General features: G+C 40.5%; 2 protein-coding genes across 4 annotated transcripts in view; one reads left to right on the forward strand and one right to left on the reverse strand.

Moving 5' to 3' along the window:
* The first annotated feature begins 377 nt into the window (after positions 1–377).
* LOC309716048 (E3 ubiquitin-protein ligase CBL-like) lies at positions 378–19,808 on the forward strand. The gene is made up of 15 exons (XM_082549615.1): positions 378–973; positions 2,644–2,891; positions 4,671–4,817; positions 6,577–6,733; positions 7,096–7,217; positions 7,333–7,470; positions 7,914–8,001; positions 8,155–8,286; positions 9,743–9,952; positions 10,234–10,350; positions 11,170–11,453; positions 11,749–11,916; positions 13,550–13,653; positions 13,822–14,004; positions 15,108–19,808. Exons 1-15 carry the CDS (start codon positions 830–832, stop codon positions 15,449–15,451), a joined length of 2,586 nt encoding a protein of 861 aa, XP_082405741.1. The 5' UTR covers positions 378–829; the 3' UTR covers positions 15,452–19,808.
* A 1,939-nt stretch (positions 19,809–21,747) lies between these two features.
* mcama (melanoma cell adhesion molecule a) overlaps positions 21,748–24,964 on the reverse strand; it is a 60,907-nt gene continuing 57,690 nt past the window's right edge. For all 3 annotated transcript variants that reach the window (XM_082548457.1, XM_082548456.1, XM_082548458.1), the window contains 2 exons: positions 24,296–24,413; positions 21,748–23,848 (listed from right to left, as the gene is read on the reverse strand). In XM_082548457.1, coding sequence (XP_082404583.1) covers positions 23,840–23,848; positions 24,296–24,413 — 127 coding nt within the window. In that variant the 3' untranslated portion in view covers positions 21,748–23,839. The remainder of the gene's footprint in view (positions 23,849–24,295; positions 24,414–24,964) is intronic.

The following is a 24,964-nucleotide window of genomic DNA, read 5'->3' on the forward strand; positions in this document are numbered from 1 at the left end:
CTTGTTTCGTTTTTGCTTTTTATTTTTCTAAAAATGTTTAGTTTTAGTTTAGTTTTTTTTGTTTCAGTCTCTTTAATTAGTATTATGTGGAAAGCATATGGGGGGTGCAAGATTGAGGGAAAATTAATATATCATAGTGAACTGAATATTACAGTAAAAACATTTTTTTAAAGCAGTTGACTCATAGTCTAGTTTTGTTTTGTTTTTTTGAGTTAATTTTTTTTTACATTTAGATTTAGTTCTTAGTTTAGTTTCAGTTAATTATTATAACTTTGGCTATTTGGCTCTATTACAGGTAATTTACGTTAAGCCAGTTTTAATTTTCCCAGGTTCTGCGTGTTTGTTGACCGTGCTTTTACTTTGAAGGTACGGCCGGACATCCTTGTTTACTTTAGCTGCTGGCTTGCTGTTGGCTGGATCCGCTTCTCAACCTGTTTGTTAATCGCGCTGTGTGGCTTATTAACGCCCCGAGTTTATAATAAGCCGGGCTGATTTCTCAGGGGGAGATTTGACTTGCCGTCGCCGGGAGGCGGTAGGTCTATTTTTGAGGACAGATTAAGCAACACGGTGAGCATGTCCTGAGCTCGGAATCAAACTGAGTGGCTTTTCAAATGTAGCTTGTTAGCTAGCTGCATCGCGTACAGTGTACACACTGCCTTTTTTGTTCTGCTCATGGACAGCCTCTGCATGACAAATTATTACCAGTGTTGAGTGCAGGCAGGGCACGAAGACAGCGATCGTTTTGTTTGAAAACGTGTCAAGAACTGATCTTCGGTTGTCAGCCACCCACCCCCAGCCCCGGGCTAACCCCCGGTCACCGACCGAATTAATGGCCGGAAATCCGAGAAGGGGCGCCGGTCTCATCGGCTTGATGAAGGACGCCTTTCAGCCTCACCAGCAAGCTCTCCAGCCTCACCAGCCCGCAGTGGTCGACAAGAAAATGGTGGAAAAATGCTGGAAACTCATGGATAAGGTACTGACAGTGGTTTTCCGGTAATAAATCCTTTACAAGAAAGGGGTTTGAAACAGTAAACGAAAAACTTCTTACTTGACTTTTTTTCTTTTTGTCTGTAACTCGACATCAGAGACAAATGCAAGGCCACTTTAACTGATTTTCTTTTCTCACATATTGAAAAAAGATTTAGCTCAACTTTTCCATATGCTCCTTCACTTAGCGTGAAACTGCGGTTATATTGAATCATCACTAATTCCCTTTGCATGACATGAATAACCTCCAGGACATCCACACAGGAAGGTGCTTTGGCTTAAATTTTAAACAATAACCTTTAAAGCAGTCTAAACCTGAAGCCTAAAACTGGAGTACAGTGGTGTCTGATTGTCTAATTGGGGTCATTTCTCCTGAATTAGGTCACATTCATATCCCTAAGAGGACACCCTATATTTAGTATTGGATAAGAAGAGGTGTACATGTTGCAGGGGCAAAGCAAGGTTCTCTATAGTCATTGCAGCCTATTTACTTTCTTTTGCAGTTGGCTATAACTAAATCAGATGAGCGGGAAGTGCAGAGAGATGGTGAGACAAGAGCTCACAAGATATTAATGCAAGTGAGCTGATGTAGGAAGTAACAGTGCATCAGATAATAGAGAGTGAACCACGGCATGCATGTGCAGTGTTCTGTGCAGACTCATTTACACCTGTGCTTGTAAATGGCACGTTTGAGGTCAAAAGCTTTCACACCTGGGTGGTATGCTTCAGGGCTGGGTGCTGAAAATTTTTACTGCCTTGCTGTAAAGTTGTATTGTGGGAATATATTGCCATCAAAGTAGCAAAATGAGGAATCCGAGGGTTTGGGGGAAGGGCTGGATCTGATATAAAGAGTGAGTGTGCAAATGTATGCAAAAAAGAAACAAAACCCTACTTGCATGCACAGTTGGTCCACAGCAACGTGGGGAAAAGATGCACTTAAATGAATAGTGACAGCTAAGTTTCTGGTGAAGTTGATGCAAATTTTAGGTATTCAACGTGTTATTGTACTATGAGCCATTTCATGTTTATGGTCACAATATATTGGAAGTTATTTGGTGGGTATGGGAGCATAATTGAGTGCAATTTGATAAGTAACCTTAGTTGTCAGGTGATTAGTCGGGTAGTAAATGTCCGTCACAGATTAAAGAAACAGTTCCTGGTCAAACTTTGATCTACAGCTTGTGCCGCATTATTCTCCGATTACCGAAAAGACTTTATCAAGAACATTATCATCATAAACATTAGGAAATATTGGCTGAAACTTCAAACCATGACATCTGTAAGAATGGCAATTTTGTCCAGTAACATCACATTGCAAAAATCGTGACCCAGTTTTATGAGCTTAAAATTTATAGACACATCCATATCCAAACTTGCGTGCGATAGCTGATGATCTAGCTGGAAAACTGTCACGAAATCTGTGAGGTCTCTTTAAGCGCCCTGAGTATTAAACTGGTTAGTCCTGTATTTAAATGACCTCAGGCTTTTCTCCAGTACCATACTTAGACAAACTTTGTGAAACACGCACATTGCAGCATCTCGCATTGCCACAGCTAAAGGTTTTAATCCTGTTTGTTTTATTGTTTTTTGTTTTTTCGTTGTTTGCAAGTTAAAAAAAATAAAAAAAATCTCTGAGCCGTTGCGTTCTCTGTCCAGGTGGTACGTCTGTGCCAGAACCCCAAGGTGGCGTTGAAGAACAGCCCGCCCTACATCCTGGACCTTTTGCCGGATACCTACCAGCATTTACGCACCATTCTGTCCAGGTATGAGGGCAAAATAGAGATCCTCGGCGAGAATGAGTATTTCCGCGTGGTCATCGACAACTTGACGAACAAGACGAAGCAGACCATGAGCCTTTTTAAGGAGGCCAAGGAGAGGATGTACGAGGAGAACTCCCAGCCCAGGTAGGCGCACGTTATATCTGGTCAAAACGATTCATCTTTGTGGGGGGGAAACGGAATATTGCACCAGCAGAAAGCCAGGATGCAAAAGCTGTGAAGCAGGGAGTATCTGAATCATGGCACAGTTAAAGAGCTAATCGTTGTTTTTCTTGGCTTCCTATCAATAAAATAATCCCTTAAGCTCATGATGGTACGATAATTCGAGACCGTCTCTGTCCTATGGAGCACAGAACTGAGCTTTTTCACAGCATCTGTTTTGACATGAAATAGTTGGAAAGCACAGATGTTGATGATCACATTAATAAAGATCGTTACCTAAATAGAATAAAAGCTTCACTAATGGACCACCTTTGTCTGAAGGTCTGCTGTCAGCATTGGCTGACTTTTTTTATTTTTATTTTAACCAAAATAAAAAATGGGTTCTTAATGAAAACCTTCTAAACTACCCAAGAAATACAACTCATACTGAGATTTTTTGTGTGCTATTTTTTTTTCTCCATCAGATGATTAAAAAGATTAAAAAAAAAAAAAAAAGCGGCATGCTTGCACATCTCTAACTCTGTGCATTTAAAATGACTAGAAAACTACTGGAATTGCTGATGTCATTTAAGCTCTATAACATTAAACCTGCAATCTTTTTGTAAATATTAATTTGAAGTATTGAAAAAGTTTGTCTTTTTTCTCGAAATGTTCTTACAAGTTTCCATCGCTGCGATTAAATCAAACCATATGAAGCAAAGTGAACTTTATAGGGAAGTGATTGCACTTTCGCAATCATGTGTACTTCCTCTGCTTCTCAGAAAGTCTTTGCTAAGCAAAAGTTCATCCTTCCTTTTACGCACTGAATTTTTATCAAGTGTAAGATGTTCTACACAAACAGCTGTGTTGGCATTAGCAAATGCATGTATAGGTCATCGGAAAGCCTTTTAATTGAACCTTCAAAGCTGAGGTCATGCTCAGACGATGTCATAAACATATATATTTTAAAAAGTCGTTGCCCAACTGGCTGTGCTCAGTATGCGTCTGCGACTTTTGGTTCAGTTTTTTGTCATGTGTCACCTTGTGCCTCCTTTTAAACTGATTTACTGTTTAAAAAAGCAAAACAAGTTTGGACTAGATTATGCACCCGCACTGGTTATGTTCAACCCCAATGAGGGTGGACTCACTTCCTCTGAAAAGTAGCGTTTCGTGTAGACTGCTCAAACCAGTTATCTTCAAATGTAAAGCAAACGCAAGTGTAAATGTCAATTTTCAACATTGCTTCCCTTCTTCTGCAGTTATGTTCATCATTTCAGCTCTAAGTGGACATATTTTTATAAATTTGACACTTGAGTTGTCAGGAATGGGGTTCGTTTATCTGGGAGGTGGTGCAGCCGGCCACAAGTAATTTTACAGAAAGTGCTTTATATGCATTTAACAAAATAACACCAGTTGTTTCAACAGCAGAAAAAGAAAAAAGCGAAGAAGAAAATGTCCAGTTGACTATTGTGTTTGTTGAGAAAGAGGAAAAAAATTAACTGTAGATCCATAAAATGTGCCAGAGGAGAGGGAAATGTACGAGACGAGTGGTACCATCTTTGATTCCGCCTGATTGTTTTGTACTCGAAAGTGTCTGGCTGCTGAAAACTTCTATTTCTGTGTGCATGCAAGTGTAACTTCCCCATTTTATTTAAAACCGAACATGGCGTTATAGAATACTAAAGACATTAGGCTGATGATACCTGTAACTAACTTGTTGCTACGGTTTCCTTTAATTGTCTCTCTTCCTTTTCTCTCACTTAGGCGAAACCTTACCAAGCTGTCTCTGATCTTCAGTCACATGCTAGCGGAGTTAAAAGCCATCTTCCCCAATGGCCTATTTCAGGGTGACAACTTCAGGATTACCAAAGCTGATGCTGCTGAATTCTGGAGAAGGTCATTCGGGGACAAGTGAGTTTTTGTTTCAGCTCTTTATTCTTATTCTTGGGTGATGCTCGAATGACTCATATTTCACAGTAATCCTTATTTATGTCATGCTGGCCATCGATTCCAGTTCATCTCTGGCTGATACAAGCAGTTTTATCTTACTTACTGCTTCCTGCCTCTTGCAAACAAAAGATTTAAACAGAAGTCAGATTACCATATTAGCATAGTCACATTCACGGGCAACATACATACGCAAAGTAAAAAAAACACAACAAAAGCGCTGAAACTGAGCATTTATAGCAGTGGGAGGTCTGGGTTTTGGGGTCATGAGTTAAGGCTACGTAAGATGACCTCATGATTTGAACCTTTGACTGTGAGCATCCCAGCCATTTTATTAGGGGCACCTTGCTTCAGAGATGCCTTCATTTTTGTGGCATTGATTCAACAAGGTGCTGGAAACATTCCTTGCTGATTTTGGTCTATAGTGACATGACAGGATCATAAGGTTGCTGCCACATACCCAGGTTTCCCTATTGGACTCTGGAGGCCATTTGAATGCTATTGCTTGGATGTTACTTACTGTCATGTTTAGAAAACCAGTTTGATTGGAGCTGTATCACCTGATATGTTATTTTACTGAAAGCAGCTATCAAAAGATGTTAGAGATGTTTGTGGGGGGAAAATCACAGCAGATCAGCAGTTTATGAAATGCTCAGAGCAGCACCAACAAGCATGTCCCATTCAAAGTCCTTTAATCGCTCTTTCTCCCACATTCTGCTCAGTTTGAACTTAAGCAGGCAGTGGTAACCATTAGAGGTGGGGATCACCATACATCCCACGATACGATATTATCACAATACTTAATGCACGATATGATATTATTGCAATTTTTTAAAATATTTTGCGATATTCAGATTCTGTACATAAAGGTAAACTTTATCAATATTCATTTTATCTAATATCAAAGTCTCACACTCAGTCTTTCTCTCATTTCAGTCAGTTTTATTGCTGACAAACTGAACGGTTTGTATTACAGTCTAGTCCAACTTAACTGAATGCAACCATCTGGTACAATTATAGCTATTCTGAACTATGCAATTTATGAAAACTATGCAGCCCCTTCAGCAACTGAAGAATTTGAAAGTAAATGAAAACAAAATATAATTTTACATTAAATAAAAAAGTTTTAAACTTAATTAAAATAAAAAATGTCTTAAATTAAAATAAGTAAACTGTCATGTTTATTGCTGCCAAAAAAAAGTTAATCTTTTGCTCAGAAAAAGGATCAACATGCTCTGAAGTCAGAGCATGTTCCATTCCACAAAAACTTTTTTTTGTAACAAAACATCGATTTCTGCTGTCCCTGTAGCGATACATTATTAGCAAACAAAATATCACGATACTTCACAGTATCGATTTTTTCCCACACCCCTAGTAACCATATACATATGTGTCTGCATGCATAAATGCACTGAGTTGCTGTCATGCTCAGATATTAGTATTAATCAGTAGTTGAACACACGTATCTAATAAAGTCACAGTTGAGTGTGTGTATTTGAGGAAAAGCATACCAGGTCCCCTTTAGTCAACTAAAAATACACCTGTGTATATATTTAGAGTTGTGTCTTTATAAAGGTCTGCTGCCTTGTTAGCTAGGTGTTAGCTTAGCAAATCTGCAATTTTATTACATTTTAGGTTCTGTTTAACCCCAAATTCTGTCTTAATAGTGAAAGGCAATGTCCCCACAACAAACATTTGTTTCCTCTCCCTCCCTTCTACCCAGGACTATAGTGCCATGGAGGACATTTCGGCAGGCTCTTCATGAGTTTCACCCTATTAGCTCAGGTCTGGAGGCCATGGCGCTCAAATCCACTATCGACCTCACCTGTAACGATTACATCTCTGTCTTCGAGTTTGACATCTTTACAAGGCTCTTTCAGGTACGTCACAAAGCATTCAGAGTAGTTCACTGTAAAACTGCACAGTTTACTAAAATGTTATTAAAGTGCAAAGGCGGTGAATTACATGAGGACGCTTAAATTTGTTTATTTGTTTAAATTTGAGTCCAGCTTAGTCTCTCCTGTGTAAATGCAGCAGCAGGGTCTGAACCCACTCGCATATGTTTTTCTGTAGTGTTGCCAGCGATCAGAGTTGGTGTTTGTAATTTTATTGCTGCAAACAGATCTTCTGTCCTATATGCATTATAGTCTCATACCTGATTTTTGTTGTGAATTCAACTTCAAAACAGCCGATGTACACAACATAAATAAAATGTTTGCATTTGTGAATCTGTGTCTTGCAGCCATGGTCATCTCTTCTAAGGAACTGGAACAGCCTGGCTGTTACACACCCTGGTTATATGGCCTTCTTAACCTACGATGAGGTGAAGGCTCGACTGCACAGGTTCATCCACAAACCTGGCAGGTAGGCCTCACAGATCAGATATATCCTATAATACTTTTGGGGGGAAATTCCTACTGTATTAAATATTTTGTTGCAGGAGTTTGTAGCTGTTGGTTGAAATAACTCTCTCCCACAGCTATATCTTCAGGCTGAGCTGCACTCGGCTGGGCCAGTGGGCAATTGGCTATGTGACAGCTGATGGGAACATCCTGCAGACCATCCCGCATAACAAACCACTCTTCCAAGCACTCATTGATGGATACAGAGAGGGATTGTGAGTCGCATATCATCAGGGTTAATGAACTAGTATTTAGTGTCGATTTATAGCACTATTAAACTGCAAGCTGTCAGGGGAGGGTATTGTCTTTCAGCCTACTGAGTACATGTTACTTTAGGTTACTGAATTAATAGTGTGGAGGGTGGAGTCTTTGTAGTAGTTCCTCAAAATTTAACAAAAAACCTTACGAGGAACAGGTTGGAGAGTGTGGATAAAATGGTGTCACAATCGATGTATAATTAACTAGTTTGTGTCATCCTGCAGAGAAACAGACCTGTTTTGTTGTTTTTTTAAGGATTTTATAATGAGAAATTGTTTGGCAGCCTCGATGAATTGTAAAAACATGGCGAGGTTGTTGTTTCTTACTGTTGATTTATAAAATCTGAAACGGACCCTTTTTTCGTGACTTGGTTGCGTTTCTGTGCGCCGTGGTTCTCCAGCTATCTTTTCCCAGATGGCCGTGCACAGAACCCAGACCTGACAGGGTTGTGTGAACCGTCTCCACAGGACCACATCAAAGTTACTCAGGTTTGTTTCTCATGTGCGTGCATGTTTTTAATGCAGAGAACAAATACAGATGCATAAAATGACAGATTTTTAGGAATAAATCTCTACAGGATGAGAGTAACATGAGCAGCCGGTGTTGAACGGTCTCCCTCTTTCCCTCGTTTCTCTGTGTAGGAGCAGTACGAACTCTACTGCGAGATGGGCTCTACTTTCCAGCTTTGTAAGATCTGTGCAGAGAACGACAAGGATGTGAAGATCGAGCCGTGCAGACACCTGATGTGCACCTCGTGTCTGACCGCCTGGCAGGTATGACCTTATCTGCCACCTCTCCATTTAAACTATAAACTTTTATTACACTGATTTGAAGCAGCTCGATAAATCCTGACAGGGATCTTCTTTTTCCTGCTGTAGAATTTTCTTTAAATTCCGTTTTTTGTGCTCAATGGTGCCTTTTTAAATAGGTCAATTAATAATAAGTCTTTGATTTAGATTCATTTTCAGATTGCAAGTGTTTTACTCCACTCTCTGATCTGCATGTTTAAACTTAAGTATAATGTCTTTTTTCTTTTTTTTAAAAAATTATTAGTAGTAGTTCTTGCAGTAGAGGAGTCGTGTCATGTTCCTCAGTGTAACTGTTGCAGTCCCCAAACTTATACGTTCGGTTCTTTGAGCCATAAGATCCCACAGTGCTGCTGAGTTTTAATAATGAAAGTGTGAAACAAAGGGAAGCAAAAGAACTCCGGCTAAAACAAACAAACAAAAGAGGAAGGAGACCATGAACGAACCACACCAGACTGTCTGCTTCAGGCGTCACCCCTAAACTACTTTTTTTTCCTTCCTTTTTTAACTAAGAACCAAAAACAAAATCAAAAAACAGGCCTGTAGCAACAGAAAGGCAGAGGGGAGGGACAGAGATTCCAGTTACTAACCATCAAGCTTCAGCAGCCAATCGGCACTAAGAATAAATCTAAAGTGAGATCAGGTTAACGAGGGTGCTGATAAAAACACAACAAGGTGACGACTGGACCAACGCACCGAGGTCACGTGTAGCTGTAACTTTATTGTTTTATTAACGTGATCTTACAGTCAGTGAAGCTGAAGCACTTTCTTTTTGTACTTCCTTTAATAAAATCCTTCTTGTTACTAACAACTAACAACTTTTCCTCTTCAAACATAAAAGATTAAATAGACTTTACTGGCTGGGAACATAGACTTGCTAAGAGTGACACAAAGGACTTGTTTGCCATGAGTGAGTGATTAAGTGAATTAATTTGATGTGCTGTTTATTCTTGATGGACTTTGGACTTTAGACTTCCTTATATGGAATTTATTTTGATTGTGGTTGACATCAGACGAACAAGATAATCGTTGTCTTCCCAAGCACGGTCGTGTTGTTCTCACTACTCTGCTTTCATGACAGAAATGCTCTCCGGGCTAATTTAACAGATTAATTAATCGCAGCATGACTGCAGAGTTCTTTAGACATGGTTTTTGTTGAAGTGCTCCTTCTGCAGATCTTTGATGTACAACATTTATTTTACATCTTCAGTTTTATTTACATTATAATTCATCCTATCCAGATTGACTCTTTTTGTGGTAGTTTTCATGGTTTCCTCCTTCAGCTTTCATTCTTGAAAAGACTTGCAGCTGTAATTTGGGTTTAAATCAAAGCAAAGCCTTTTACAAATGATGAAAGCTTCAGTCTGCTCCTTTACCTTTACCTCCTAACCTTGCTGTGTCTTTCTGTGTGTGTGCATTTCAGGAATCGGAGGGTCAGGGCTGCCCGTTTTGCCGATGTGAGATTAAAGGCACGGAGCCTATTGTAGTGGACCCCTTTCACCCGAAGGCCAGTGGGGCTTCCTTTGCTGGTTTCCAGGGGTCGAGCAGAGCAGAAGCCGCAGGCAACGAAGAGGAAGAGGATGATCGGCTGGAAGACCAGCAACTTGTCATGAGCAGGCTGGCCTGCACCAAAGTAAGACGAGCACGTACATATATTTAGACACTCACTGGGTGCTTTATTAGACACAGCTGTTCGATTGCTTATTAATGCACATAATTAATCAGGTAATTGCTACAACAACTCAGTAAATTTAGCTAATAGATATGGTCAAGATGACCTGCTCAAGTTCAAGCAGAGCATCAGAAAAGGAATGAAAGGTGATTTGAGTGATCCTTATCGTGTAAATATCGCTGAGGAATATTACAAGCACTTCATCTGCTACAAAATCTGTAAATCAATGTGTGGGTGTGCAGGTGGAGCGCCCTCCATCTCCAGTGTCTCAGCTGCCTCCGGTGCCTCCGCGACTGGACCTCTTACAGCAGAGGTCCTCTGCCTCCCTTAGTGCACTGAGTCAGGGAGCCACAGCCAAAGTAAGTACACGCCTGAGTGCACTAAAGACAAAAGACTTTGAGACCGACTAGCTGTGGAAAAGAATTCAAAGGGTGGAAAAATAGTTTTTAGAAAAACACTTGCATTGGCCAAAGGTGCATTCAAGACTTACCGGTCACTGAAATATTTTCCCTCTGAATAGTGCCTATAAGAAGAGCCCTGTGCAAACATACAGTTGAACCAGAAGTAATAACTGCTTAATCATATGGAAGTCATATGCAAAGTGTTAAGGCCAACACCTGCTGCTGGGACGCAAACTTCATTACAAGAGCAGTACATTTAGGTCAGAGTAATATCACAAACTAACCACCTCCTATTACCAGCTTTAACTCACTTTTTATATCAATAAATGAATGTATATGAATGGCTAACGATATAAATATCTAATGAATATCTTCTCTAGAAAAGAGCATTTATAGTTTTAGTTGTGATCAAAAGAGCCTGTGAGATAAAGCTGTAATGAGCCCAAGTATATTTTAGTCAATATTTCCTAGAAGCCTTGAAGTTACCACAGTGTGTGTCAGATGTCCATTTGATAGTCAAAAATAATCATGTGTTAATGTGGCTGCAGATTCCTGGAAATTATGTGAATTGGCTAAGTGTTGGTATTCACAACTGCTCAATTGTTTGCGTGTGACTTAAAGATTAATAGTCACGCCTTTTTATTAAACCTCCAGTGTGCTGCCAGCCCTGCTAACACAATTATTGTTAATACCAAAATAGGATGTGTGTGTGTGTGTGTGTACTTGAGTCTTCACATCTCTAACAAAAAACATCCTGTACTGTGTCTTCTGACCCAGATGGTAGCCACTCACAGGGACAAGCCTCTACCTCTGCCTCCAGCACTGAGAGAGCTGCCCCCTCCTCCCCCACCGGAGCGCCCCTCCCTGGTCGGCCAGGAATCCAGACTCCAAAGGAGACCCCTCCCCTCCACCCCGGACCAGCCAGCCTGGGCAGCCAACTACATGGTGCCACGCCCTGCAACGAAGGCCCCGTCGTCCATCCCTCAGAGCAACGGAGCCGGCGCAGAGGGGAGCAAACCGCAGACGGCGATCAATGCTGTGTACTGCCTGGCTGCACTAAGGTGTAGTAGACAGGAAATAATGTAGTGAGACAAGAACTGATGAGGAGCGAATGGATATTTTTCCGTCTTTCTTCGACCTTGCCAGCAGCGTTCTTAACATTTGTTTTGGTGATGTAATGTAGAGCCACATCAGTGTTCTGATCTATCAAAATGATGCCTTTCATATATTTCTAGAACTAGTAAAAAAAAAAAACTGTCAGTGTGTTTGCGTTTTGTGTCTCCTTCAGGATTTCTCAAATTTGTCATTTACGACTGATGAGAAAAAACACGCTCTGTGATGTCTACCTTTGCTCAGGTCGTTGCCAGGGTCAGCGGTGTCCAGCGGGGAGAAGCTGTCGTCAGACGGTGAAGATAATGAGTACATGAGTCCCACATCCCTTCCAGCTTCCGGTGCCCCGTGGGTAATAACAGGCTCCTTGGTGCCCCCACCACCAACCCAGGGAAACAACCACAATGACATCAGGTAAACGGAACAGCAAGGGGGATGAAGTTGCTTCTATTAGAAGAATGTTTTTCAGGAAAATGACCTCTAAAGGCTTCTCCGCAGCTGGAACGTATTGACACTTAACATGTGGGCTATTTATTTCCCATATTTTTAGGTTTCTGGATTAGTTTTAGTATTCTGACTCAGTTTTTAAAGGCCAAACATAATCAATGACCAGAAGAAGAACACAGCTTAACAGCATTGAAAGTATCACAGTGTAAGGAAAAAAATAGACAACACTGGATTTAGACTACAAGTGAAAGAAAATCAGACCCAAAGGGAGCATAAAAATGACACAGTTGGTTCCACTGTCATCTTATTAATGGAGTATGTATAGTGTAAAAGGAAGAACTTTACACCAGATCAGGTCAGATGACTTGAAGCTCCAGGGTGTGCTGTCTTTTGGACAGCACACCCTGTCCAAAGGACAGGGTGTGCTGTCTTTAAGGGAAAAATATAGATGTTGGGTTGTTGGAAATACCAGCAGATCAACAAACATGCTCAGACCTTCCGGCAGGTAATAAAATGTGCTTATGTGTGTGGTTATGTAATTGTATAGTGAATTGCAGAGAAAAATCTCGCTGGGAAAGGTTACAAGTGAATTTCAAACAGTTCGTAGAGTGAAAAGTGAGGAAGTTGGTCTATAAACAAGTTAAAGGGATAGTCTGACACACAGTAATGCAACCCTCAAATCTGAAGCTGTGTATTTTGTCCAGCAGGGTGCTCTCGAGGTTCCCATTCCTTAGACAGAACTCTCGTTCACTTACTTGCTGTTTTTCACCTCCTTAAATAATTTAAAGGGCATTGCTTGAAGATGACGGCAGCTGCATCTCAGCTTGTCTCTTTGATTAAAATGATGAAAGTGTCTAAAATGTAGGGAATTCGAATGGATAGGAAATCTGCTTAAATTTTAAAACTCGAGAGCTGAAAGTTGTGGTGTGAGCCTACAAAGATGCCTTCACTGGGTCCATGCATGACTAATTAGGCTTAAAATGTGTAATATTTGGAAGCATTCATACCTCTGTGTGATTGGTGGATTTTTGTTTGAAGTAGAGCTAGATGTTTAGCGGTCTATTTGTGATGTTAGCACACTGAAATGATGAGTTTTTGATCAGAGGTTTGGTGATTTAGCTTACAAAGTGTAGATTCAGTCATTGAGAATATTACTTTCTCTGTGAGGATTAGTTTGTGTAAGAGTCAGGCATAAAGGATCGCCAACAATGGCCCTTTTCAAAATCTGCTTCTAATACTTTTTCCTTTCTTTTTGTTTATTTTGGTCATGTAGTGTTACCATGGTAACTAGACAAAATTTCAGATTATGAGTTAAGTGTAAGGGGCTCAGGATGCAGACTTTCCAGGCACACCGCTCTGTCCCCAACCACCTACAGTTCAAACCTGCTGTTTGCAAGGGGCATCCTATCAGAAGAAAACTGACTTTAAGGGGACGGTGGCCTGAAAGTATAAATGGCATTATTTATTTATTTATTTATTTATTTAAAATCATGGAAAACTATTTGAGTCCAAGAATAAGATTCTTTAAATGAAAATAAGCACAGTTTGTTCCCCTTTAAATGATTCCTCTATCTCTCTCCGTCTCGCTGTGTGCCTGCAGTGAGGTGGGGGACAGTGACTCTGAGGACCCCCAGGTTTACGAATCCATGTGTAACATCCAGGCCCAGGCTGGCTCGTCGGAGACGACACAGAACTCTGAGCTGGGTAACGTTCTCAGTTTCTCACTTCAGTGTATGGGAAGTGCTTGATCATTGTGGATTACTAACAGTAATCGGACTATTTGTTCTAGTAGTAGTGGATAAACTGACATCACAGAATTAAGAATATCAGTGTAAAACCTCATTTTTATTTACATTTTTTTCCCCCTCCAAGACCTTCCTCAGCATTCAGCTGTTCCGCCGGACAAAAAGGAGGAGGCCAGTGTGGAGGATGTTTACGAGTATGACTTTCCCAGACCAGTGGTCCCTCCTGCCCCCGCCAGAAGAGCCCTGTCAGATATCGGCGGCCCTTCTTCAGCCTTCAGTAATCTCAACATAGACTCTGCAGTAGATCCCAGTATGTGTGGGTTTTTTTTTTTTTTGTTTTGTTTTGTTTTTTTTCTCCCCCCTTTTTTAATTTCTAATGATCAGCAGGTGGCGAAATTTCTGGTTTCAAAAAGGGAGTTGTGGTCATTAGTTACGTCGTACTGAACACAGCGTGATTTATATTTTAATAGTGATCACCAGTATGCTCAGCTTGGGGCTTCAAGATGATGCACGAACAAACCGGTGACATCCAGTTCTCTGTTGTCCACGCTATTAATGTTGTTTTATTGAGCATTTTTCCTCAGGCTGGAAATAAAACAAAAAGTGCCAAACAATTTTTTTGGCATTGAAGCTAATCACAATTAAAGAAAAATCAAAAAGTCCAAACAGAAAAGTAGTTTTAGTTAGACTCTGTAGTGGTGGACAAATGAATATTAATTTGAGAAGTAATTAGGCTACATGAATGTAACTTGAAACTTCTTGTTTAACTTTGGCTTCAGCAAATTACTGCTTTAACCACACTGAAGTCAGTGATGGAAATTGCTTTCATAGATACTCTAACACATAGTGCTGCATGTCAGGCCAGCTTGTGAAACTGCTCAGGCGATTCATGAGGTCAAAGTTGCAACAGAATCCATCGTGCCAGGCTTGAAGCTATGTGCTTCTAGATGAACTACAGGTAGTTTGGACCAATCAGCCTTCTGTTAGGAAGCCACATTCATTCTAGGAGCAAGTGTCACTGCTTGGCAGTTTGCTTGGTAACAGTTATTTTGAAGCCAGAACTTTAATGTCAGTGATAACCTAAAGGCCTTTTTTCCTGCAAGTTTTATTTCTGTGGCACATGCTGTTTCTTTGCCTTTCACAGACTGTTACAGATGATTTATCCAGTGTTTTAGTTTTTTCAGAGTGCGGATACTTTTAACAGTTTTTAAGGACTTCTTAAATGTTTCTGTTTCTCAGATGTTTCAGGTTAGCAAATGTCTGGTTATAAAGGCAAATATTAAATTATTTTTCCCACAAATCATCTACTCATCAGTGCTCATGTGTCAATGTAAATGTGTATTTGACGTGTTTATTTTGTATTTGACTCATCACGTTTCTTATTTTTCTTTCATTTTCTCTCATTTGTTTCAGGTATGTTTGTAGCAGGCGGCGACCCCGAACGTCCCCCAAAACCTCTCCCGCGGCGAGCCAACTCTGACCGACGGCCTCGTCCGTTAAACCGCGAGCCACCTCCGCCGCCGCCAGACCTCCCTGGCCCCTCCTCATCTGCCTCCCCTGTTCCACCTCCGACTATTCCTCCTTCAGGTCCTGGAAGCTTGGCCCTAAACGGGGAGATTGAATGCCTCATATCCCAAGGCTACTCCATCCAGGACATCCAGAAGGCCCTGATGATCGCTCAGAACAACCTCGAGACGGCCAAGAACATCCTGCGCGAGTTTGTCTCCATCCCTTCCACAGCGCACATCGCCACATAGTCACTTTGCGCAGGCTCATCCTCTGTCTCGTCTCTCTCCACTCTGTGCCATTATCATTTACCAAGCACTTTCCTGCAGGGCCACAAGTACTTTCAGAAGGCTTTACTCTGAGGGATGATGCTGCGTCCATGTTATATCTCATCCAAAGTCATTTGTAGTGGGAAAACAGCAACGTGGGGTGGGGTGGGGGGACTATTGTTAAAGACAATGTCAAGCGGCTGAAATTACAGTCTCAGAATCTCTTTTACTTGTAATATTCATTTGGAGATTGAGGGTTTTGGCCTTAAAGGTGAGAGGTCAACTGTAAGTCCGATATGACCTGAACACAGCATAAATGGAGAATCGGAGCCTTTAAAATGGGCTTGCTGTGACCCTGCTGTGATTCGCTGAGTTAGTTAAATGCTGCGGCAGTGTCTCCCCTCAGTCTGCGTGCACGCTCTCATTAAGCTAAGTGTTAAAGCCGTGCAGACTTTGTTCAGCGAAGGTACCCCGCACATAGTCGTGTCCAACTGGGCGTCCCACTGCCTGCAGCCGCTCGGTCTGGTGCTTTTACTGGCTTCTTTGCAAATCGTGGCGTACGAATATGTAGCGATACGGTCTGAAACTGGTGATTAACTGTGTGGCAGTCGTGCTCGTGCTGATGAATGTGAACGTGTAGTCGCGGTGCAGTATTGCAGGGCTTCGATGTCGTACGCGTCGCTGTGGCTCGCTCCGTTTTCGATGGTATCTGACAAGGCGAACACAATTCAGTTGCCGTCTGTCAGCTCCAGGTTCGGTGATAGTTCTATGATGAAATAACAAATTTAATGTTTAAGTACTCTCATAATGTGTTGTGGTGTGCGTAGTACTAACAATGGCTGAGTTTGAGTTCTTTTTAATTCCATCGTTTCCTGCCACCGCTAGAGGTGGCCCGACACTGAAGGCTGGTTTATTTAGTCGCAAAGCTTCTCTCTACGCTCGTAGTTTCTTAGTTAATAACCGAAAGAAGCTCTTAGAACAGCTTCACTCAGTTCACTGGGAAATCACATCAAACTCTAAAGCCTAAAGCAAAAAACAAAAAACTGAAAGTGGGGTGAAGTCACGTGGACTCAGGTACTCAGTAATAAGCCAGGTTATATGTAACGAGCAGATGCTAAAGGACACGCTTCCTCCATCCTCACAGACATTCCATAGAGTGGATTTTCTTTATATTTTTAGGTTTCCTGCAGCATATTTACATACAGCTACCATAGTTAAGATATTAAAATCTGTTTTCTGATTCTTCGATGAGCTCGTTTACGTCCTCTAACTTTAAATTCTGGATATGACTCGAATGTAGCTGCGGTAATTCCATCTGTCCACAGTCCTGTATGACCATTTTGTGGATTTCAGTCACTCTGCAGTTCATAAAACTCTTCATGGGAGGAATGTTGGGGAAAGGCAACAAAAATCTCAGGATTGTATTAATCCGTCAAAGCAATTTACAACACATTACAGCTGTCACAAATGCCAACAAATTTCTAAAACATGTTTTAGAAATTTGTAAAAACTTTTTAAAACAAAATTGTATTATTAGTTATAATGTTAATAATGAACAGAATTCATGTTTTTCAGGCATAGCAGTGAGCCAGTAAAAACTTTCTGTGCAAGAATGCAAGAAAATAAGTATGTGGCATCTTAATTTAAAAAAAAAAAATTGTATTTAAACCAAATTAATGGACAACAAAAATAATTATATTCAAGCATTAAAAATAAAATTTCAATCAAATAGCTTGTTTATACTGGTGGATTAACTGGTATGGAGATGATTTCGGTAAATACTAACACTGTTCATTTAGAGCAGCTGGGGCACAAACCTTACATTGGATGGTGGTCTGATAAACGTGTTGTATAGCCAGCTTCTAGATGCGCAAGTGGTAACACTAAACACGCTCCTGATCACTAGTTTCAAACTTAGAAAGCCAATTTTTGGGGGGCTGATTTGAGCTATTTGCAGATATATTTCACTCTTGGTACTATATAACTGCTACTAAATGGAAATTAAAAAGAAAAGACTAGATGAGCGAAACATCCTTCAAAGATTTATCCGTGATGTTTCGTAGTTTTCCACCAGAGGGCACTCTGTAACTTCCCTGTTGGCAACAGGAATGTTCTGAGCAGAGTGAGAGAGTAAACGAGTGATCCATGACATGTATTGTCTGTATTTGTGTGTGTATAGACTATGCATAACAAATTTGTTTATTTCGGCTGCTGAAAGAAAAACAAACTGTTGATATCAGATTTTTAAATCACTAAATATCAGTTTTGTTTTATCCTATATGGGTCGGGAATAAATGCCCAGAATAAATTGGCTTGAAATTGTCACAAAACCTTTGAACAGGGACTCGTAGACTCTGACTTCTATTTTAACTTTGGTACAAAAAACAAAGAAATCAACAATCTGCTCCAATTTTACTAACACGTTAACTTCTTCGCGTAAAATTTCAAGCATGCGTGCTCTTCATCACACCAAAACTCTGGTACCACCACTAAGGATGAACTTAGATTGTAATACTTGTAGTGTTGCAATCCATTACAAATACTAGCTTTCCTGTAAAATGTCTGAGTTGACGATACGGGACTTTCTCCAAATTCCTGCTGTGACCATGTGCAGCTTCGCTGATTCATGTACGCTACTGTGTAGTTTTACTCCCCTTTTCTCCTCTTTAAAAGCTGCTAAGAAGTAAACATCTGGTGAGATCAACACTCTTCCCATACATACTTTTATGAACTGCTGCTTTTCAGTGCACAGAGACCTTAGGTCCTTAACGCGCCAATAAAATATCCAAATTGACACGTAAAAAGCCCTTTAAAGGTTTGGATTTCTCTCAGGTTATATTTTCTTGTCAATGGACCAAAAAAATTCAGCAGCTGCCACTTCCAGGCATCACCACACCTATAGCGTCTGAGATGAGCCCATCGGTGGTATTCAGCGTCATACCTGCATGAGGGCTGTTGGTTTGTCTACTTAAGAAACTAAAGAAAGATTCAGATTAAAGACATTAAAGGAGAACAGTGATCTGATCTGAATCCAAACACAACACAAAAAGAGTTGCAACATCTGGAACATTTATGTTTTTCTGCATGAATATTATTTAAACCATAGGCTGATTTTTGTTGTTGTTCTTACAAGTCCTAAAGGTAGATGACAAGAACCCAGTTTAATCAAATGAGCCTGACAGTGAAAGGAAGCTCACTGTCAGCTGGTCACCTTTTCATTCCTCCGCAGCGACATGTACAGTAAACGTGCCTTCTGTCCATCACAACTTGCACATGCCAGCAGGCAAGCCAAAATAACCCCTCCACATTCACCATTTAAATGTGTTGGAAACTACTGCAGATTGTTTTCAGGTCAAGCGCTCTCTTGATTTCACCATGGTAACACTATATCAGAACTACAGTTTATGCAAATTTACCTTTTTAGATTAAAAAAATTTAACTGACTTAAAAGTGTTTCAGAATAGAGAGAGCTCCACTTTTTAAAGTCAAAATAACAAACTTTAACCCTGATTTGGGTGAAAGGGCAAAGGGTGATTGACTTATATTAAACATGAACTTTATCTGAAAAATGTTTCTCGTAATTATCAGACACTAGGATCTCCCACCCCCAATAAATGTGCTGCTGGATTTGGAGACAGTGCAAAAACCTAATACTTCAAACGGAACTAAATGAAAAGAAATGTTACTAAATTTCTAAATCTGATGCTAAGGGGGAGAAAAAAAACCCAGTAAATCCTGTTAAGAACCCAGAATACCCTGGAGTTGTCCTGCTGTTTTCTGGCTGTCTGTGATGCCACAGAAATGTTGCAGCTTTAATCGCCCCAAACCAAAAGAATCTTAAAACGTGTGCGTGCGCTGCTCCTCCTCCTCATCTTCCTCGAGTTGCCCCAGAACAGAGACCACGAATGTGTCTTCAGTCCCCTCAGCTTTGTTTTCACTCAGTCTTGGCGTTTTGTATCAAGGCAACCAACTAAATGGCACTAACTCCAGGACTGTTGTAGTCCTGATGTGTGATTACGCACTCAAGGCTCATTGTCCTGCTGAATCACTGCCAGAGGCTCCTCCGTCTCACACGCTTTCTCTCAGTGTCGCCGGTAACCTCGGCCGGTGTGTTGGTTCTGATCCGCTGATTAACAAGGAGTGTGTGCGTGCGCTTTATTCATGTTAACTAGCCTTCTCAACAGGAACTTGCCTACTAAAAAAAACTGTCTTCATTGCTTTATTATTGTCTATGTAGATATTTTATTTATTGTGTTTTTAATATCCTCGGCATTCATTGTGTTACAATGTTTTCATGCCTAAGCCATTAAGATTTTTAATTAAACTGTATTTTCTTTAACATTTGATCTGTGTGGTTTGTCACTAAACATAAGCAAACAGATTCTCTATTAATGTGTTTGAGCATCAGGTTATTTGCATTTATCAAACTTTATGGGACACGCTAATGAAACGATCCTGCAATAACAATTTTAAGACTTGACACAGTACGCTGCAAGACTGTCATCTGCAGTGCATCACATTTGTAAACGTAGTGGGTCTCCAAACATTTACTGCTGCATTATTCTGCATTCATTAGCGGTTGTGTTTCTGGCTACATGCTGAAAGTAAAGCCAACGTTCTCCACAAACTCCAGGAGGAGCTGCTATTTCTCCTTTGTTTACTGCTAGAGAACTTGGTTTGTCTGCTTTTATCAGACTCAATTACTGAACAATTCTGCCTGAAGCGAGGTTAATGAGAGTGTACTCGACAAATTAAAAGATCAAAAAGGGTTCAGCAGAGTTGAAGGCGACTGTAGAGTCACTGCAGGCAACTTATTAATCTAAAGGTGAGCTGCGACCACTGTGCTATGAATTATGTTACAGTTATGGGACACTGGAGGTGAATACATGTTTTAAAAGTTAGGTTCTCACATGTTTAAACACAAGTTCCACTGTTTCTGCATGCAGACAGTTTTGGTTTTACTCGTCGAGGTTCTGAGATTTATCTTAAATAACATTTTTAAGTCTTTTTCCATGAGTAACACCTGCCTCCTGCTTATTATCTAGACAAAGTTATAATATGGCTTTGTCAGTTTTTTGCATTAGAAAACGTTCCTGTAACATTATACCCAGCAGCCTACATGTGTATAAAGGTATGCATGACAACGGCTGCACATTTCATTCATTCAGTTTCTTTTGTACTTCATGGGGTGGTTTAAATCCACCATCTGGCCAGGGCCATTCTGCATGGAGTTTGCAGTTTCTTCTCATGTCTCCAGGGGTTCTGAGTACTCTAGTTTCCTAAAGATATCCACTTAGTGGGTTATGTTAAGTAGTGATTCTACATTGCTCATGTGCAAATAGCTTTATCTCTGTTGTTGACCTGTCAACGTTGTACACTGCGGGGATAACTCTGGGATAAATGGGGGGAAAAAATTGCATGATAAATCTTCTGCCATCACGTAAGTATGGCTAAGATTGACAAAAGGTGTTTGTTTTAAATCTTCAACTGTATTTGAGAAACAGAGGAGCTGATGTGGGTTGCAAAGTAGCTTGCTTTGAGCAGGTTAAATACTGCAATCTGTGTGAGAGATGCCTATTGGATGTGTAAAAGGGTGTCTGCTGAGCCATCACAGCCTGAACTAACACTGTGCTTAAAATGTTCAGTGTGCATTTTTCCTGTGAGGCACCCAATCACACACAATTTATTTCTGATTTGGGTTCTGAATTTACACTCAGACATCAAACCTATTAAGAACCTCTGAAACAAACCAGCTCACTGGGTTCCTATGTGTTGTTCCCCCACTGTTAAATAAACACTAAATGCTTAAAGCACAAACTTTCAGTGTAGAAAATATGATGTACTTTTGCGCTTTTCCCTCAAAAAAACCCGTCACAGGCAGCAATCCATCCAAGCAGCAAAAATGCAAGACAAAGCCAAAGTACCGAGTTGTAATCATGGTGGCAGCGCCTCCTTTGGAGGCTTTACACTAAATGAAGCGAGAATGGCTGATTTGATTCGCAGCTACATGAGCTAACGCTGCCTGAATTCATTGCAGATGTGAGCTTTGTTTTCTGACCTGCCTCCTTCCAGACTCCAGCTGGAAATCTGAGCTACTGTTGGAGTCACTTCCAGTTCGTGCTGACAGCGGTTTGGAGGCTGCACTCCTTCCTGTCTTCTCACTGTGGGACTGTGCAGAGCTAACACACTGAGCTCACATTTGCTGGGGTTCATATTTAGCCTCTGGGCTCTCACTTCAGAGCTCCCTTATACCTCTGCAAAAGTAATAACACTTTAAATGAAAACTTTAAATGAAACTTTATTTGGCTTTATTTTCTTGCGAAAAATATAAAAAAATGCAAGCTCAAAGAATCACATGTACAGTACTCAATTTACACACGTAGAGAAAAAGAAAGAACACAACATTTTTTTCCCCACCAGTGAAAAAAATCCAGAGCAACAAAACAGAATCAGAAATGTTTCACTGCACACAGGACACTGTCGGCGTTATGGCTTCGTGCAGCTTTTCTAAACCATAATGACAGTTATTGCCTGAGGACAACCTGTACCTGGATATTTCTTCCAACTTCAGCTCAGTGGTACAAAAAAAAGACACAAACCAAAAGCAGATAACAGAAAACACATCACTACTTTGTTAATGTTGCAAGTCATTGGGGCAATGTAGCGCTCTCAGCAACAAAGTGTATCTTTTTCACAATGATGTACACAGTGAGCAATATTCACAACACTGGGCCAAAAAAAGGAGCGCACCAATATTTTTGCCTCTTTTCCCTCATCAGGCAGCCGGACTGCATTTGTACAGAGTGTTTAAGGTTAGCCACAGTTTCTGCCTCATGTACTATAATTACATGGGAGTAACAGAGTTGAGCACTTACTGAAATATAAATCGTTGAAGGTGTTTCAAAAAGCTTTGAAGATATTTTTCAAGAAACAAATCAACGTGTTGCTGTGTACAGAAGAATGGAGGCATAAACTCTTGTTTACATTGTACAAATGAGTCGAGGAGAAGCAGCTCATCATTTCTGGATATTGTTTTTTAAACACTGTGAGAAGAGTCTTCCAAATATGTTCAGAAAATCAGTAATGTTTAGTTTTCAGACTTCTGGGTTTGCTGAAGATTGTTCAAGCCGTTCTCCTCCAAAATGACAAACTGTAGACTGATATTTCAAGGTTTGAAAAAAAAGCACTTGCTTTAGTTTGGCAGTCCATAACAGAAATCTTAATGTCTGCAATTTATTTTTGTTGAAGGTTTGTGATAGTTTAATGGTAATGCCAAGCCAAGATTATTTTAATCAGTCTGGCACAATGCTGACCAGAAAACTAAATGTTCAAATCTCAGGTCTTCGCATATAATTTCTCAAAGTCTACAAAAACAAAAAGTGTGGCTGCCTGAGGGGGGAAAAAAGCGCAGAGCCTGCAGCCAGACTGGAAAACAGTATCTGCAGCATGTGTGTTGTCTGGACTCACACATGCAAAAACACTGGGACGCCTTTTCAGGCAACTAGCTCTCAGTGGAAACACAAAGCAAACAGCAAACAAACAAATTCAGTGTATGATGTATTCTCAAAAACATAGGCACAGCAGATCTCTAACCTTTGACCTTTTCACCTTCAGTAATAGTTCAAGGCCACCACTAGCAAGTCTGTACAAACATGTATTTACAAACAGTACACGAGCTTGACAGCAGTTTCCAAAGAAGCTGCCAGTGTGTTGTGTCGTTTTGACGCTCAAATTAGTGTTGGGATTAACCTGCTGATGATCATCGATTCGGGCTGAAATTACTCGTCCTTTTCTTAAAGTCAAACACACTGACACCCTCTCAGTATGACTGTATCATTTGGTCTCTGACAACACGTCCTGCCTTAAACATCACCTGGAACCATGAACACGGATCAACATGCACAAGACCCAGACGCTGCCATGAAATGAAAATCTGAGTGCCAAATTCCTTAAATAACAAAATATATATAATATATACACTTTGATAAAAACAAAAAATAAAATAACATGATGCACGTAAGATGCCATCATACACACTGAACAACAGCAAAGAGCTGAACACAGTTTCAGGAAGTAGTACAAGAACTAATGAATGGAAGAAAACATTCACTCAAAAAAAAATACAGATCTCTATGTACATACCTGTGTGTGTTAATGTGTGTGCGTGTGTGAGTGTAATGTGCATGTATGGTTGCAGTTCTGTGTCGATCATCTGAATACTGCTGTGAACAAAGCACGGTGGGTCGAACGTCCAGACTGTGAGGTGGTGTTACTCTGCAGGTATCAGGTCAGTGGGAGTGTCTCCTGCCTCTGCTGTTCCAACACACACCCACTGCCGGCTTCATTTATCCTGCTGTCTGCTGCACATCTTCACAGGGGCTTCACCGGAGACAAAGAGGAGAGCGTCAGCTTCTCAGATACTCCTCTCAGTCCAGTGATCACACTGAATAAATCCTGTTTCCAGCTGCATGCACTACATGACTGTTATTCTATATTTATCACACATTCAGTGCAGCCCTGAATGTTACCCAGAATGCGACGGCACAAATGTCTAACTTGGATCAAACATTTAAGTTTAACTGAACAGCTACCAAACATGTGAAATTAACCACAATATAGACAATTTTCAACTTCCACAGCCTTGGCAGTTATGTTAAATCTTCACAGAATAAAGGCATTTGATGGCAGTTTTAAAAATGCTGTCACTACAAAAATTGTTGTTGGTGTTTGATGAAATGAAAACTGCAGTCATGGTTCACACAAAATTACTGGCTATACATAGAAGTTGAGTGTAAATTGTGACTGTTCATCCACAACAATAGTTACCTGGTCATTAGGGCCCTTTTTGTCTCCGTTGACAGCCTTTAGGAGGACGGCTTCCTCATTCTTTGTGTTGGTCTTCATCTCCACAACAATCTCATCTTTGGTGGTCTTCTCTTTGGTGCTGACGACAGAAAGAGATGTTGGGACATGTATGTCATGGCTAAAGGCCCAGGCATCAGTGCTGGGCTTGATATGATGGCAAATTCCAATTTAGACAGTTTACCTCTGGTTTCATAGACTCAGTAATTCCATTTTTCCTTCTTTTATAGAACATACTAATCTTACACACGACTCAAATAGTCCTTTATTTTTTACACTTGAAGCACTTCACTTTACAGCCAATTCAGAATCACTGCTTAACCTAGCATGCATGTGTTTTAGAGAGCCAAAATCACAGAATTACTTAATCATTTGGAAGAAAAAATGGATGGATGGCTAGATAAATGGCGAGAGTGTAAACCCAAAAATATATAATAAAAAATATATAGTGTACACATTTACTAACACGTTGCAACAGTGCAAACTGGATGCAGGCGTAAAAAATATTGTTGGCAGCGTAGTGGCACGATTGCGTGACCGTGACCCTGTTGCAAATGTATCCCTGTCAGTTCCCTTTTCAAGATGCAAAATATAGGGAGAAAAATATTTAAATAAAGTGCACAAACTGATTTA

This window comes from Aulonocara stuartgranti (assembly GCF_965226115.1).
Source record: "Aulonocara stuartgranti genome assembly, chromosome: 10".
In the NCBI taxonomy this organism is placed as follows: domain Eukaryota; kingdom Metazoa; phylum Chordata; class Actinopteri; order Cichliformes; family Cichlidae; genus Aulonocara; species Aulonocara stuartgranti.

What these genes read in the sequence shown, in the direction of transcription:
- LOC309716048 (XM_082549615.1), top strand. Translation starts at nt 830, where the DNA reads ATGGCCGGAAATCCGAGAAGGGGCGCCGGTCTCATCGGCTTGATGAAG. An exon ending in GCTGGAAACTCATGGATAAG is followed by an intron (nt 974 to 2,643) that starts GTACTGACAGTG and finishes TTCTCTGTCCAG; the next exon opens with GTGGTACGTCTGTGCCAGAA. An exon ending in ACCACATCAAAGTTACTCAG is followed by an intron (nt 8,002 to 8,154) that starts GTTTGTTTCTCA and finishes TTCTCTGTGTAG; the next exon opens with GAGCAGTACGAACTCTACTG.